The 17,062-nt window shown below is 49.0% G+C and overlaps 1 protein-coding gene across 6 annotated transcripts in view; it reads left to right on the top strand.

Annotated features, from left to right (window-relative positions):
• sipa1 (signal-induced proliferation-associated 1) overlaps positions 1-17,062 on the top strand; it is a 145,583-nt gene that overhangs the window by 112,021 nt on the left and 16,500 nt on the right. For 4 of the 6 annotated variants that reach the window (XM_063036516.1, XM_063036513.1, XM_063036514.1 and 1 more), the window contains exons 15-16: positions 2,656-2,734; positions 3,029-3,115. In XM_063036516.1, the coding sequence (XP_062892586.1) occupies positions 2,656-2,734; positions 3,029-3,115 (166 nt within the window). Of the gene's footprint in view, positions 1-2,655; positions 2,735-3,028; positions 5,153-5,541; positions 6,619-17,062 lie in introns of those variants that run through there. The other 2 variants (XM_063036518.1, XM_063036517.1) reach the window with 2 other exon arrangements.

Below are 17,062 nucleotides of genomic sequence, written 5' to 3'. Positions count from 1 at the left end.
AACCACGGGCAGTGTGAGTTACTGTCAAGAAGTTGAGCTGAGAGAGAAAGTGACTTAGCTGAAGAGGGAAGAAATCACTTTTTCCCCCCCCCCCAGGTGAGGCTTGGGGTCCCGTCGCCAAGTTAGGTTAATACTCAATACTTAAGCTAGTACGCACAAGTATAGATCAGCCTTAAGGCAATAGCTGAGGGCACAACCGGCCGAAACGTCGGGGTTTTTTTTGCCTGTGGAAATAATGACCACCCCGAACGCCACGGACGCGCGTGGAGGGGTGGGGGTTGCCGGTTGTGGGGAACGGCTCAGTCGGGCCGGTGCCGTGTGTCAGCTGCTTTTCAGAGTGCTCGTCGGAGAAAGGGGAAGGAGAGAGTGAGGGAAGTTTGTGGCGTGCGTGGGCCATTTTGCAGTCGGGTCTCTGCACCGGCGAAGAGGAATCGAAAACACTTCGCTGCAATTGAATGTGGAGTCTTGTGTGCAGTTTTGGTCACCTACCCGACAGGAAGGACGTAAATAAGGGTGAAAGAGCGCAGAGAAAATTTACAAGGACGTTTTGCCGGGATCGGAGGACCTGAGTTATAAGGAAAGATTGAATAGATTAGGGATTTATTCTTTGGAACGTGGGACAGGAGATTTGATAGAGGTATTTATGAGCGCTATAGATAGGGGAACTGCAAACAGACTTCTTTTTTTCCCCCACTGAGGTTGGGTAGGATACAACCAGAGGTCATGGGTTAAGGGTGAAAGGTGAAAAGTTGTAAGGGGAACATGAGGGGAAACTCCTTCACTCAGAGGGTGTGGAACGAGCTGCTAGCGCAAGTGGCGCACGCGAGCTCGATTTCAATGTTTGAGTGAAGTTTGGATAGGTACGTGGATTAGATTAGATTCAACTTTATTGTCATTATGCCGAGTACAGATACAAAGCCAATGAAATGCATTTAGCATCTGGCCAGAAATGCAAAGAATAGTGTTATTTACAAAATAACTGTGAATAAATAAAGTGCTACAGCACACAAATATAAAAGTACTGAGACAGTACAATATGGGTGCAATGCTTAGCGCTGTGATGTGAGGTTCAGCAGGGTCACAGCCTCAGGGAAGAAGCTCTTCCTGTGCCTGCTGGTGCAGGAGCGGAGGCTCCTGTAGCGCCTACCGGATGGGAGGAGAGTAAAACGTCCATGGTTAGGGTGAGATGCATCCCTTATAATGCCTCTAAGGATCGTGGTTTCCCTTCTGCCATCATCAATGATGCCCTCACCCGCATCTCCTCCATTTCCCACACTTCAGCCCTTACCCCATCCTCCCGCCACCACAACAGAGACAGAGTTCCCCTTGTCCTCACCTACCACCCCACCAGCCTCCGGATCCAGCACATTATCCTCCGCAACTTCCGCCACCTTCAACAGGACCCCACCACTAAGCACATCCTTCCCTCTCCACCCCTCTCCGCTTTCCGCAGGGATCGGTCCCTCTGCGACTCCCTGGTCCACATGTCCATCCCCACGGATCTCCCACCTGACACTTACTCCTGTAAGCGCAAGTGCTACACCTGTCCCTACACCTCCTCTCTTGCCACCATTCAGGGCTCCAAACAGTCCTTCCAGGTGAGGCAACACTTCACTTGTGAGTCTGTTGGGGTCATCTATTGCATCCGGTGCTCCCGGTGCGGCCTCCTCTACATCGGTGAGACCCAACGCAGATTGGGGGACCACTCCGTCGAGCACCTCCGCTGCGTCCGCCACAACAGACAGGATCTCCCAGTAGCCACCCACTTCAACTCTGCTTCCCACTCCCATTCAGATATGTCCATACACGGCCTCCTCTACTGCCATGATGAGGCTAAACTCAGGTTGGAGGAGCAACACCTCATATACCGTCTAGGTAGTCTCCAGCCCCTTGGTATGAACATAGAATTCTCCAACTTCCGGTAATTCCCTCCCCCTCCCTTCCCCTATCCCTATTTCACTCTACCCCCTCCCCCAGCTGCCTATCACCTCCCTCATGGTTCCGCCTCCTTCTACTACCCATTGTGTTTTCCCCTATTCCTTCTTCACCTTTCCTGCCTATCACCTCCCCGACCCCTTTATCTTTCCCCTTACTGGTTTTTCACCTGGAACCTACCAGCCTTCTCCTTCCCACCGTCCCCCCCACCTGCTTTATAGGGCCTCTGCCCCTTCCTCCTACAGTCCTGACGAAGGGTTCCGGCCCGAAACGTTGACTGATCGTTTCCACGGATGCTGCCCGACCTGCCGAGTTCCTCCAGCGCGTTGTGAGTGTTGCTTATCACCCTGCCCAGGCAGCGTTTATGGTAGATGTTCTCAATGGTGGGCAATTGGGTGCCGATAACCCGCTGGGCAGTTTTCACCGCACGCTGGAGTGCTTTGCGGTCCGATACGGGCGCACTAAGATGCAGTTGGTGAGTATGCTCTCAATGGTACAGTGGTAAAAGCCCGTCAGTATCCTGGGACAGAGGTGAGCTCTCTTGATGCGCTGCAGGAAATAAAGGCGCTGTTGCACCTTTTTGACCAGGATGGAGGAGTTCAGGGATGGGAGGGGTATGGAGCACGATGGGACCAGATGGGCCGAAAGGCCTGGTTCTATCGCTGTAGATTGATTGACGGGGCTGCGCGTCTAAATTTTTTTCCCCTCTCCCCCACCCAGCACCTCTCCGACAGTCCTCAACGAGAAGGTGTTTCACTTAGAAGCCATCGTCAAGCAGCTGCACGACAAGCTGAGGAAGGTGAGAAGCCATGAGTCAGGCCTCCTCATCCCGGCCTGGGACAGCTTTTTTGGGTTGTGGGGTTGCTGGGGGAGCGGGGGAGGCCGAGGGAGGGGGCTAGAGTCAAAGGATCATCAATGCGGACGAGGGAGGCAGCCAACTGGAAATTATAAGGGGAGGTTGCCAGGGTTCTTCCCTGGTTCGGGTGTGAAGGCAGGAGAATGGGGGAGCAGACTAGACGGGCTGAATGGCCTCGGCCCCTGGGTCTCTGACGCTAACCGCTGTCTCTTTTTGTTTCTGAACACCCCGGGACAGGAGAAGGAAGACAAGGCTCTGCTGGCGAGCGAGGTAGAGCAGCTGAGGCAGACAAACCAACGCCTGCACCAGGAGTCCCAGACCACGGTGTGCCACCTCTTACGAGTAACCGAACTACTGATGCATAACGCCCACCAAAAGCCTCCCAACGTGCATAATTAGGGGGAGGGTGGGGGAAGGGTAGCTCCCTCCCAGAACGAGACCCCCCCCCCGTCTCGGTGGCGTTAAAAAGTCGGCAAATAGAACTGGCGCGATTTCGCTCCCTTTTGGGATAAACCCGGCCCGTGTCGGAAATCATTTCTCCTTTTTTGTCCCCTGTCACTATTCCCTACCGACGGCAGAGGAAACGCGCCCGGCGACGTCGCCCCCACCTCGCGTGTTTCGAGGATTTTACTTGCTGCTTTCCGCCAATTTCGGAACCGTCCCACTTGCACAGATGCTACTTTTATAATAACACGGGGCAACAGAAATATTTTCAGGGGTGTCGCCTCTTCAGGATTTCTGTGTGCTTTTTTTGTTTTGTTTGTGACGGACCGCTTGAAGCTGAGCACAAATATAATATCAGACTACTAGGAATTTGGAGAAACAAGAGGTTAACTCTTATTGAGCGTAATGGGTTTAATCGCACGGATTTTCAGAACCAGGCATATGTCGTGAAAATTTGTTTTTAATTTAGCATCAGCAATACAATGCAATACATGATTATAGAGAGAGGGAAAATAAATAAGGAAATCATTATAGTAAGTATATATATATATCTCTCTATTAAATAGTTAAATTAAAAATAGTGCAAAAACAGAAATAATATAAAAACAAAAAAAAAGTGAGGTAGTGTTCATGGGTTCAATATCCATTCAGAAATCGGGTTGCAGAGGGGAAGAAACTGTTCCTGAATCACTGAGTGTGTGCCTTCAGGCTCCTGTATCTCCTTCCTGATGGTAGCAATGAGAAGAGGGCATGTCCTGGGTGGTGGGGGTCCTTAATGATGGATGCCCCCTTTCCAAGCCACCGCTCCTTTTAAGATTCCTGGAGGAGGCTGGAACTGAAGATGGAGCTGACGAATTTTACAACTTTCTGTAGCTTCTTTTGATCCTGTGCAGTAGCCCCCACTTCCCCCCACCCCCATACCAGACGGTGATGCGGCCAGTCAGAATGCCCTCCACGGTACATCTGTAGAAGTTTCAGGGCGCTTTGAGTTACAAACCAACGTTCAAACTCCTAATGAAATACAGCCGCCAATAGTCCAACCGAGCTAAAAATGTTTAGTTGACAATTTTCGGTTGTACTCAGTGTCCGGGGCTTCTCGCTTTAGTGTCCAACAATAGTCAGCCAGCACTGATGGATTTCCAGTTGCCCTGATACCGTTTCTCCATGACCGCAATGTCCCGGCGAAACTTTTCACGGTGCTGGTCACTGACAGCGCCAAGATTGGCAGGGAAGAAGTCTAGATGGGAAGGCAGAAAATAAATCTTTAGTGACATTCTGCACTTCACGGTTCTGTGTGCTTGAAGCATGTTGTCAACCAGCTGCACGTAGTTTGGTGCTCTGTAGTTGCCAAGAAAACTTTCAACAACATCCTTGAATGCATTCCATGTGATTTTCTCTGGTCCCGCTAGAAGGTCTTCGAATTGCCTGGCTGATTTGCGGACCGACAAAAAGTGGCTTCCTTAATCTTGGCATCAGTTATTCTGAATTGAAGTAACAAAATACCGGCGATTCCATTAAAGTGGTGGGTGGTGGGGGAATTTCACGCCGATTTTCACGATCGGCAGCCCAAAATCCACAAGGTGCGCCCAAAAAGTATTCAGGAAGCAAGATCTTCTAACCGTGCCAAGCTATGAATTGGCACCTCCTGCCCTCTCCTTCATAAACCTGTCTACCTCGTGTGCATAGAGAAGATATCTGCTGCCCGTCAGGGAAGTCTGAATTCCCTGCTCAATTCATGAGTGACGCAACCTCTACTTTGTAGGCATTTTAAGGAACAACTTCCGCGGCAGCTATAGCCTTTAATTAACTGACATTGTGTTTAATAATTATAAAAAAAAAATTCCATTGATATCCCCAGCGACCACTGGGTCGCCGACAAAGTCCATTTCTCCCCCGCGCACTTGTGGGGTGGGGGTCGGTGATGTATCGCTGGAGTTCAGTGGGTGCAGGGGGTGGGGGGGGTCTCGAGACTTCTTACAGCGGGTGGGAACGGAGAAGCCAATCGCTCGCCAAACTTCCTTGTTTTGTGAGTTGAGGGTGGGGGGGGGTGGGAGGGGGTTGCAGGGGAGGGGGGGGTGGTTTTACCAGTCATGGCAAGGCAGAAGTACTTGAGTAGGGTTCTGGGTGGGAGGGGGTGTTCCCTCTCAGTTCCTGATTACTTCTGCACGGCAATAGATTTAGGAGACTACTCTCAAGTTTTTTTTTTAAACTTTTTTTTTCTCTGTAATATAGAACGCAAAGACTTTAATAAAGTATTTCTCACCTTGCTTTCTTTATAATATCCTGTTATTTTCTTTCGTCCACAGAGGGGTGCAGGATTGAATGACTTTGACTTCTGGAAGCACATCTAGGGCAGGGGCAGCGCCGGCCAGGGGGCGATCTGGCCGCGGCCGCTGTCGTCCCGTTGATCGCGAGGGTGGATCTAGCGGATCACTCCCTCCACCTCCAGCTCTACGCGCGTCCATCCCAAAGCTCAGTGTTTGGCGGTGGTGGGGGGGGGGGGGGAGGTTGTTGTTGGCAGAGAGGCCGCTGAAGTTGGCGGGGGAGGGTTCACGCGGCTCCTCCCTCACCCGGTAGCAGGAGGTTCGCACCGCCAACGTAGCCGCAGCTCCCTAATCCGGCGAATATCCAAGAAGCACCCGCGCAAGAGCCGCGGGGGCGGAGATCAGGGCCACGGCCGCGACGCTCTCACAGCCCGGGGCGTCCGAGTTCGCGAGTTCCAGTCCCAGCGCTGTCCCTGTCCGCGAGGGTTTCCCTCCGGGTCCCCTGGTTTCCTCCCACCGTCCAAAGACGCGCCGGTTGGGAGGTTAATTGTAAACTGTCCCGTGAACAGGCTGGGATTAAATCGGTGGTTTTAAGGAGGGCCTGTTCCGCGCCATTTCTCTAAATAAATAGCACTCAGAACACAGTTCAGACCTACTCCACGATCAATCCAACCCTTCCCTCCTACATGGCCTTCCATCTTGCTATCATTCTTCCGCCTCATAGACCAGTCCAGGCCCTTCGGCCCACATTATGTGTCAATCTTCTAACCTACCCTTTCACATCTAACCCTTCTCTTTCACGTAGCCCCCTCCCATTTTCCTTTCATCCATAAGAATCTCTTTAATGTCCCTAGCGTATCTGCCTCTTCCTCCTCCCCTTCCATTCATGTGTAAAAAAAAAGTTAAACTCTAAGATTTCAGTCAAGCCCAATAAAGGCACAAAAAAAAGGTTGGTGTGGGTGGGGGTAACAGTAAGAACATAAGAAATAGGGGCAGGAGTCGGCCATCTGGCCCGTCGAGCCTGCCCCACCATTCAATAAGATCATGGCTGATCTGACCATGGACTCATCTCCACCTACCTGCCTTTTCTCCATAACCCTTAATTCCCCTACTATGCAAAAATCTATCCAACCTTGTCTTAAATATATTTACTGACGTAGCCTCCACTGCTTCATTGGGCAGAGAATTCCACAGATTCACCACTCTCTGGGAAAAGCAGTTCCTCCTCATCTCCGTCCTAAATCTACTCCCCCGAATCTTGAGGCTATGTCCCCGAGTTCTAGTCTCACCTACCAGTGGAAACAACTTTCCTGCCTCTATCTTATCTATCCCTTTCATAATTATATATGTTTCTATAAGATCTCCTCTCATTCTTCTGATTTCCAAAGAGTACAGTCCCAATCTTTTCTCATAGTCTAACCCCCTTCATTCCTGGAATCAACCTGGTGAACCTCCTCTGCATCGCCTCCAAAGCCAGTATATCCTTCCTCAAGTAAGGAGACCAGAACTGCACACAGTACTCCAGGTGCGGCCTCACCAGTACCCTGCACAGTTGCAGCATAACCTCCGGTAAACAGGCTAGATACAAAATAAGGCTCTTGGGGAAACGTGAAGATTGTTTTGGGGAGCTCTTGCATGGGGTTCTGGACAAGTTCGTCCCATTCAGGCCGCCAAAGGACCAAGAGGTGTGGAACATCTGGTCAAGAAGAAGAAAGTAACATACGTGAGGCTTGGGAAGCGATGATTAGACATGTTGATAGGAGGCACAGATCAAGTCCGACAACCAGAGCCACCTTCCCAGGACAGGAATGACTAATAAGGGGACTGGGTGTAATTTTAAGGTGATTAGAGGGAAGTCAGAGGTGTAAGAGAGTGGTAGGTAGAGGACCAGAAAGGCCCTAGGACATAGGAGCAGAATTAGGCCACTCGGCCCATCGACTCTGCTCCACCATGTCATCATGGCTGATACATTGTCCCTCTCATCTCCATTCTCCTGCCTTTTCCCTAGAACCATTGACGCCCTGATTAATCAAGAACCTGTCAGCCTCCGTCTCAGAAATACCCAATGACTTGGCCCGCACAGCTGTTTATGGCAAATAATTCCACAGATTCACCACCCTCTGGCCAAAAATGATCTCTATTCTCAGTGGCTGTCCCTCTATTCTTGGGGCTGTGCCCCATGGTCCCAGACTCCCCCCACTACCGGAAACATGCTCTCCACATCTGCCCGATCTAAGCCTTCCAACATTTGATAGCTTTCATTGAGGTCCCTCCCCCCCTCATTCATCTAACGCACCTCGTATCTTAACCCTTTCATTCCCGGGATCAATCTCATGAACGTCCCCTGGACCCTCTCCAGTGCCAGCACGTCTGTTCTTAGATGGGGGGTGGGGGGGGCAGATAATACTCCAAGTGCGGTCTGCCCGACACCTTGCCATCACAACCTTGCTTTTGTATTCTAGTCCCCGTGAAATGAATGCTAACATTGCATTTGCCTTCCCCACCACCGACCCATCCCGCAAGTTATCCTTCAGAGAATCCGGTACAAAAATTCCCAAGACCCTGTGCACCTCTGACTTCTGAATTTTCTCCCCAGTCAGAGAATAGTCCACGCCTTTACTCCTTTGACCAAAGTGCATGACCATACACTTCCCGACACTGTATTCCATCTGCCACTTCCTTGCCCATTTCTCCGAAGTTCTTCTGCAGACACCCTGCTTCCTCAGCACTACCTGCCCCTCCACCTGCCTTCGTATCATCTGCAAAACTTGGCCGCAAAGCCATCTATTCCATCATCTGAATCACTGACATACAAGTCGAAAAGAATCAGTCCTAACACTGACTCCTGCAGAATGCCGCTAGCCACTGGCAGCCAACCAGAAAAGGCCACCTTTATTCTGACTCTACCTCCTGCCAGTCAACCAACCTTCTACCCATACGTTCACCAGCAACTTTTATGTGTGTTGCTTGAATTTCCAGCACCTGCTGAATTCCTGTTGTTCTACCCACACTAGAGTCTCCCCTGTAATACCATGGGCTCTTACCTTGTGAAGCAGCCTGTGTGTTGCATCTTGTCAAATGTCTTCTGAAACCCTAATTAAGCAACATCCTTCGATTTTCCTTTGTCTCTCCTGCTTGTTATTTCCTCAAAAGAATCCCAACAGATTGGTCGGGCAAGATTTCCCCTTAAGGTAACCATGCTGACTTTGGCCTGTTTTGTCACCTGCCCCCAAGTACCCCAAAACTACATCATTTCCAACATCTTCCCAGCCATTGAAGTCGGGCTAACTGGCCTATAACTTCCTTTCCTCTTGAGATGGGCTGGTGGTAGAGGCAAATAGATTAGAGCCATTTAAGAGACTCTCAGATAGGGACGTGGATCAGAATCAGATTTAAAATCACCGGCATGCATCGTGAAATTTGTTAACTGACTGGCAGCAGTACAATGCATGATTAATATAGAAAAATACTGAATTACAGCAAGTAATTACGTGCATTAAGTAATTAAATTAAGATAGGTAGTGCAAAAACAGAAATTAAAAAGTAGTGAGGTAGTGTTCATGGGTTCAATGTCCATTTAGAAATCGGACGGCAGAGGGGAAGGAGCTGTTCCTGAATCGTTGAGTGTGTGCCTTCAGGCTCCTGTACCTCCTTCCTGTTGGTAGCAATGAGAAAAGGGCATGTCTTTGATGATGGATGGTGGAGAACGAGGTGGGAGGGGAGGGTTAGATTGGTCCCAGAGCAGGTTTAAAAGTTTGTCACAACTTTGTGGACCGAAGGGCCTGTATCGTTCTACGCACTGCCCCATCGTGCGTTCCCTGGACACGGCCGGGGATGATTGGAGATCGGACACTCCAAATCAGCCCGGGGCAGCTGCAGAGCACGGTACGTGAGAGCTAAAGGAAAGTTGGCCGGGTCTCGCTACTTTTGCTGTTGGGAAAGGGGGAGGAGGGGCTGGATTATTGCTCGAGGAGGAGATCACCGGTATGTTTGCGGAGGAAGAAGACATTGCAACGTATTAGGAGTGGGAATGCCAAATCTGTGCATTGTTGCCACATTGCCCTTCATAAGTCATTGGGTACAGAAGTTGCCATGTTATATTGTTGATGTATAAGATGTTAGTGAGGCCCATTTTTGGAGTATTGTGTGCAGGTTGGGTCACCAACCTACAGGGAAAATATCAATAAGATTGAAAGAGTGCGGAGAAAATTTACAAGGATGTTGCCAGTGATCAACCCGATGTAATGAGACAAGTTCCACAGTTGATTCTTTTCCACCTTTATTGGTGGCAAGACACGAGAGAGAACCTTCCTTCGGCACTCGCAGGGAGTCAGCCACAGAAGTCTCTCTGTCGAAACACAAAGATATGGAGTTTTTTTATATCATCCTTGTCACGAAAGCCTAGCAACAATGATAGTCTGAGACAAAGGCCACTTAATCACCTAAAACAGAGGTAAACGTACTTGACAAAGAATACTCAATCACATCAGGCAGCGGTAAACAGAGAACAGAGTGTAATTAATTCTCACATCCTGCATGTCCTTGTCTGGATGCTCAGCATTTACATGTCAGCAGGACAGATTGATCCTTTAACACCTCAGTGCAAAACAACAGTCAGATCAATAGACATTCCAGCTACTCAACTAGAGCAGAACTCAGTACTTAAGATCCATTACTTTATTGTCGCCAAACAATTGATACTAGAGCGTACAATCATCACAGCGATATTTGATTCTGCGCTTCGCGCTCCCTGGAGTACAAATCGATAGTAAATATTAAAAATTTAAATTATAAATCATAAATAGAAAATAGAAAAGGGAAAGTAAGGTAGTGCAAAAAAAAACCGAGAGGCAGGTCCGGATATTTGGAGGGTACGGCCCAGAACAGATAAGAGACTCTACCGGAATTAAGAAAGGAATGTAAGGAAGGTCCTGCCTTACCTCCATCCTTTGTCGAAAGCAAAAGGTGTGAAAAGCCAGGAGATGTTTTGTGAGCTTTACGTCCTTATAGTCATAGTCATACTTTACTGATCCCGAGGAAAATTGGTTTTCGTTGCAGTTGCACTGAAATAATTAAATAGTAATAAAACCATAAATAATTAAATAGTAATATGTAAATTATGCCAGGAAATAAGTCCAGGACCAGCCTATTGGCTCAGGGTATCTGACCCTCCAAGGGAGGAGTTGTAAAGTTTGATGGCCACAGGCAGGAATGACTTCCTATGACGCTCTGTGTTGCATCCCGGTGGAATGAGTCTCTGGCTGAATGTACTCCTGTGCCCACCCAGTACATTATGTAGTGGATGGGAGACATTGTCCAAGATGGCATGCAACTTGGACAGCATCCTCTTTTCAGACACCACTGTCTCTCACCCCAAAGAGCGGCTGCTCAGACATGCTGCAGCTATTCTCAAATGAGACTCAACCTTATTTACAGGAATCTGAGAATCCCCTTAAAACCTTATCACCGGGACTCGAGGACCTGAGCCATGGGGAGAGGTTAGGGAGTCATACAGCGCAGAAACAGGCTCTCTACGGCCCATCTACTCGTCCCTGTCCCAGCATCTCACACCGGGACCATAGCCCCTCCACGCCCCTCTTATTCCCGTACCAATCCAAACTTCTCGTAGATGTTGCAGCCGAAGCCCGGGTCCGCCACTTCCGCCCTCTGAGTGAAGAAGCTCCTCCCTCGGCTTCCCCTTAAACGTTTCACCTTTCACCCTTGACCTGCGACCTCTGGTTGTAGTCCCGCCCCACCTCGGTGGAAAACAAAGTGGCACGCACGAGACGCTGGAGGAACTCAGCAGGTCAGGCAGCGTCGACGGAGAAGAGTAAAGAGTCAACGTTTCGGGCCGAGGCCCTTCGTCAGGATCCCCCAACTCAGTGGAGAGAGCCAGCTTGCACTTACCTGTCCAAACCCCCCATAGTTTTGTATACCTCGCTCAAATCTCCCCTCGTTCTCCCACAGTGCAGCGGATAAAATCCTAGTTATTCAACCTTTCCCTATAACTCAGATCCTCAAGTACTGGCAACAGCCTCTACAAATTTCTCTGCACTCTTTCAACCTTATTTACATCTTTCCCGTAGGTGACCAAAACCACACACGAAACTCCAAATCAGGCCTCACCAGCGTCTTACACAACTTACGTCCCACCTCCTGTACTCAATACTTTGATTTATGAAGGCCAATGGACCAAAAGTTCTCTTTATGACTCTATCTATTTGTGAAGACACTTACAAGGAATTATGGAGACCCGGATCTCCCTGTTCCACCCCCTCCTTAGTGCCCGGATGCTCACCGTGTAAGTCCTACCCTGGTTTGTCCTGCCAAAGTGCAACACCTCACACTGGCCTGCATTAAATTCCATCTGCGATTTCTCCAGCTGGTCCAGACCCTGCTGCAAGCCATGATAACCTTCCTCATTGTCCACTACACCCTGCCCGGCCCCCCCCCCGCCAGTCTTGGCGTCATCCGCAAATTTGCTGCTCCAGTTTGCCACGTTATCATCCAGATCATTGATATAGATGACAAACAGCAATGGACTCGGGCTCAATCCCTGAGCCACGCAACTAGTCACAGGCCTCCAATCAGAGACGCAACCATCTACTACCACTCTGTAGCTTCTCCCGCGAAGACAATGTCTAACTACCTCAACCGGTATGCCAAGGGACTCATGGAGGGCCCTGTCAACGGCCTTGCCAAAGTCCATGTAGACTACATCCACTGCCTTTCCCTCTTCAACTTTCTTTGTAACTTTCTGAGAAACTCTGATTGGCCAGTCACGACCTAACCTACACAAAGCCGAGGTAACGATCCCTAATCAATCCCTGTCAAGCCCTTCCTGTACCTAATAAAGTGGCCACTGAGTGTGTGTACGTAGTCTTCTGCTGCTGTAGCCCATCCGCTTCAAGTTTCGACATGTTGTGCGTCCAGAGATGCTCTTCTGCACACCACTGTTGTAACGGGTGGTTATTTGAGTTACTGTCAGCTTTCACCAGTCCGGCCGTTCTCTTCCGACCTCTCTCATTCACAAGGCATTTTCGCCCTCAGAACTGCTGCTCGCTGGATGTTTTTCATTTTTCACGCCGTCCTCTGTAAACTCCGGAGACTGTTGTGTGTGAAAATTGCAGGAGATCAGCAGTTTCTGAGATACTCAAACCACCCCATCTGGCGCCAACAGTCATTCCACCGTCAAACATTTCCTCCCTCATTCCGATATCTGGTCTGAACAACAACCAAACCTCTTGACCATGTCGGCGTGCTTTTATGCATTGGGTTGCTGCCATGTGATTGGCTAATTAGATATTCATATTAACAAGCGGGTGTACCAAATAAAAGGGGCCACCGAATATATTGTACACCTTGTCCCTTAGAATACCTTCCAATAACTTTCCCACCACTTGATTTCAGGCTCACGGGCCTATAATTTTCCGGCTTATTTTCGGAGACTTTCTTAAACAGCGGAACAATATTAGTTCCTCGCCAGCCCTCCAGCACCTCGTCCGTGGCTCGGAAGGTTTTAAGCAACTCTGCTAGGGCCCGTGCAATTCCCACACTGGCCTCCCACAGATTTATCCACTCTATTTGAAGAAACAGAGTGAAGAAAGCTAATGGCATGCTGGCCTTCATAACAAGGGGAATTTAGGAGCAAAGAGGTCCTTCTGCAGCTGTACAGGGCCCTGGTGAGACCACACCTGGAGTACTGTGTGCAGTTTTGATCTCCAAATTTAAGGAAGGACATTCTTGCTATTGAGGGAGTGCAGCGTAGGTTCACAAGGTTAATTCCCGGGATGGCGGGACTGTCATATGTCGAAAGATTGGAGCGACTGGGCTTGTATACTCCGGAATTTAGAAGGCTGAGAGGGGATCTTATTGAAACATATAAGATTATTAAGGGATTGGACACGCTGGTGGCAGGAAGCATGTTCCCGCTGATGGGTGAGTCCAGAACCAGAGGCCACAGTTTAAGAATTAGGGGTAGGCCATTTAGAACGGAGTTGAGGAAAAACTTTTTCACCCAGAGAGTGGTGGATATGTGGAATGCTCTGCCCCAGAAGGCTGTGGAGGCCAAGTCTCTGGATGCTTTCAAGAAAGAGATGGATAGAGCTCTTAAAGATACCAGAGTCAAAAGATACGGGGAGAAGGCAGGAACTGGATACTGATTGTGGATGATCAGCCATGATCACAGTGAGTGGCAGTGCTGGCTCGATGGGCCGAATGGCCTACTCCTGCACCTATTGTCTATTGCCTATTTTATCTCAAGCAGGCAAACACTTCCTCCTCTGTGCTTCGTGTACGGTCTATAACATCGCTGCTGCTATGTCTGACTTTTATAGACTCTGTGTCCCTCTCTTAGATGGAAAAAAAATCATTTAAAATCTCCCCTATTTCAGCCCCATATATAAATCTTTCCAGGGGATCAAGTTTCTCCCTTGTTATCCTTTTTCTCTGTAGAAGCCCTTGGGATTCTCCTTCACCTTGTCTACTAGAGCCTCATGCCTTCTTATAGCCCTCCTGATTTCCTTCTTGCATCTCCTGTTCTCCTCAAGTACCTCGTTTGTTCCTACCCGCCTATACCTGAGACTCAGCTCTTCCCCCTTCTTAACCAGGGGCCTCAATACCCCTCGAAAACCAAGCTGCTATAGACCTGATATCCTCACCTTTTCTTCGGACAAGAACTCCGTCCCCTCCGAATTTCACGTTTGAAGGCCTCCCACTCACCCCACCTTTACCAGGAAACATCCTGCCCCAATCCACGCAGACCTGCAGTTGCCGGAAGTCCAAAGCAACACGCGCACAAAATGCTGGAGGAACTCAACAGGCCAGGCAGCACCTACGGAAAAGAGTAAACAGTTGACACTTCAGGCTGAACAGTCCCGGCCAGAAACGTCGACTGCACTTTTTTCCACATATGGTGCCTGGCCTGCTGAGTTCCTCCAGCATTTTGTGTCGTGTCTCAAACCTTAGACCCTTCCTGATACCCTCAAAATTGGCCTTTCTCCAACATAGAACCTCAACCCGAGGACCAGACCTATCCTTTTCCATAATTACCGTGAATCTAATGGAATACTGATCACTGGATCCAAAATGTTCCAATGCACGCATTCTGTTGCCTGCTTTGTCTCATTCCCTAACGGGCGATCCAGTTTTGCACCCTCTCTCGAGTTGTGACCTCTAGATATTGATGAGGGAAACAGTCCTGGACGCCTTGAATAGGTCGGGGCTGGAGCGTAGGGGAAGTGAGGGGAGATTTGTCAGAGGTGTATAGAATCAGTAGAGGTATGGATAGGGTAGGTGCACGTAGGCTTTACTCTGAGGTTGGTTGAAAGGTGGAAGGGTTTCAGGGGGAATTTCACTCGGGGGGGGTGGTGTGAGTGTGGAATGAGCTGGCTCGACTGCAACAGTGAGGAGAAGGTTTGATAGGTACATGGGTGGGAGGTGTATGGAGGGCTGTGGTCCAGGTGTAGATCCATGGAACTGGGCAGAATACCAGGCTGGCACGAACTAGACGGGCTGAAGGGCCAGTTTATCCGCTGCGGAGCACGGTGACGAGGTCTGCGCTTTTCCATCTTGTCACGTGCCCAGGTCGCCGACGGAAGGGAGTTCCCCTTCGTCTCACGACCTTTGGTAGTTTCAGCAGAGAAGACGCCGTGCCACGCTAAGACCCTCCAGCAGGGGTTCCCAATCTGGGGTCCACGGGACCCACGGTTAATGGTAAGGGTCCATGGCATAAAATCTACAAACTTTGGATGTTAGTACGGCAGTCAGAGAAACATCCTCTCCGTCCTTAGGAGCCTATTTAGCTCTTGACGAAGAGTTAAAAAGTACACGTGGACTAAGATGTTAACTGCCCTGTGCTATCATCAGTGGGATCATCAGTTGATCTGCCACCTGCCTTCAGGAGTTTCAGCCCGCTTATGATCAAGACTCCCTCGAGGTGGTGGGCCAGCAGTGCTAAAGAACCACCTCCCACTGGTGAGCTTAAAAACTTGGCATCTGCCTCTATCAGAGTTGTTGGTCGCTTCCATCCAACAGTTAGTCTGCTCTTCAGGTGTCTATGCAACTACTGAAGGGTTTGCAAGATATGTATACACTGTCTGACTACCTGCCCCTCTGGACGTACTTGGTCCACACCCACGCTGATCCTTTCTCTGCTGCCTCAGCTACAGTCCTGCTGGTTGACTTCATCTCTCTTCTAGTGAAGCCAAGGTCACGCAGCCACTTCTGGAAAATGAACGCAATAAACCCACGGCAGCCTACTTCGAATGGATAGCATGAGACCTTCCACCCTCTGTCTCCGCACTCTGATCTTAATTCCGCACACTTGGTTAACTTGCGCTCATGGGCTTCATCGATGTCGTCTTCCCAGGGGACTGTGAGTTCACCAATACCCACTTCTCCCCCAGCCTCAGTGGAAAAAACCTGCTTGCATTCACTCTACCTATACCCATCATAATTTTGTATACCTCTATCAACTCTCCCCTCATTCTTCTACACTCCAAGGAGTAAAGTCCTAACCTATTCAAACTTTAAATCATCCCTAGATTACTTATAATACCTAATACAATGTAAATGCTGCATAAATAGTTGTTATACTGTATTGTCTAGGGAATAATGACAAGAAAAAGTTTTATTTCCAACAAAAACATTCAATATAACATAAAAATATACAGCTTCAAACGAACCGACTCAAACACATGGTAAAGGATTTTTTGGAATAACTGTAGAATGTCACTGTCACTAAAACTTAAGTAACTTTTCCTTCTGTTTATTTAAATCATGTACAGTGGCAGTTCCGACACTATTTTCTTCAGTCAGACGCTGCACAGACACACTATGATCAAGCTTCTACAATAACTCCACTTTCTGCGTTATTGTTAATGATAGCTGCTTCCTTCTCTTTTTCTCATTGTTACCTATAGGGGTATCTGCAGCTCTTTTTGACACTTTCACAGAGAAATTAAACACAAAGTCAACAGTGAGCACAAAATATCAGCGAACAGCAAGTGCATGTGTAACCAGTACGAGCGCTGGGCCGCAACTGACGTCTGGCGGCCTCTGCTAGCGCTGCCACGTCACACCTGAGTGACGTCAGCAGTCGGCGGAAAAAAACTCCGGTTTTCGGAGCTTTTCGGATTCCAGAATTTCGGATTAAGGAATGTGCACCCGTACCATCACGGCGAAATAATAATTAGCTGGCACGTGCATATTCACGAGCGCAATTGCCGTATCTGCTGCGCTGCCGAATCCGTGGCTCTGACAGGGAACAGGCAAAGAAGTGGCAGACGGAGTACAGTGTCGGGAAGTGTATGGTCATGCACTTTGGCAGAAGAAATAAAAGGACAGACAGTCTTCTAAATGGAGAGAATATTTAAAAAGCTGAGGATTCCCTAAAAGTTAATTTGCAGCTCGAGTCTGTGGTGAGGAAGGCAAATGCAATGTTAGCATTCATTTCAGGAGAACTAGAATATAAAAGCAAGGGTGTAATGTTGAGCCTTTATAAAGCACTGGTGAGGCCTCACTTGGAGTATTGTGTGAAGTCGAGGGATAGAGTTTAAGAGTC

The sequence above is a fragment of the Mobula hypostoma genome, chromosome 30 (assembly GCF_963921235.1).
Source record: "Mobula hypostoma chromosome 30, sMobHyp1.1, whole genome shotgun sequence".
Lineage (NCBI taxonomy): Eukaryota > Metazoa > Chordata > Chondrichthyes > Myliobatiformes > Myliobatidae > Mobula > Mobula hypostoma.
This window is presented reverse-complemented; position numbering and strand designations above follow the sequence as displayed.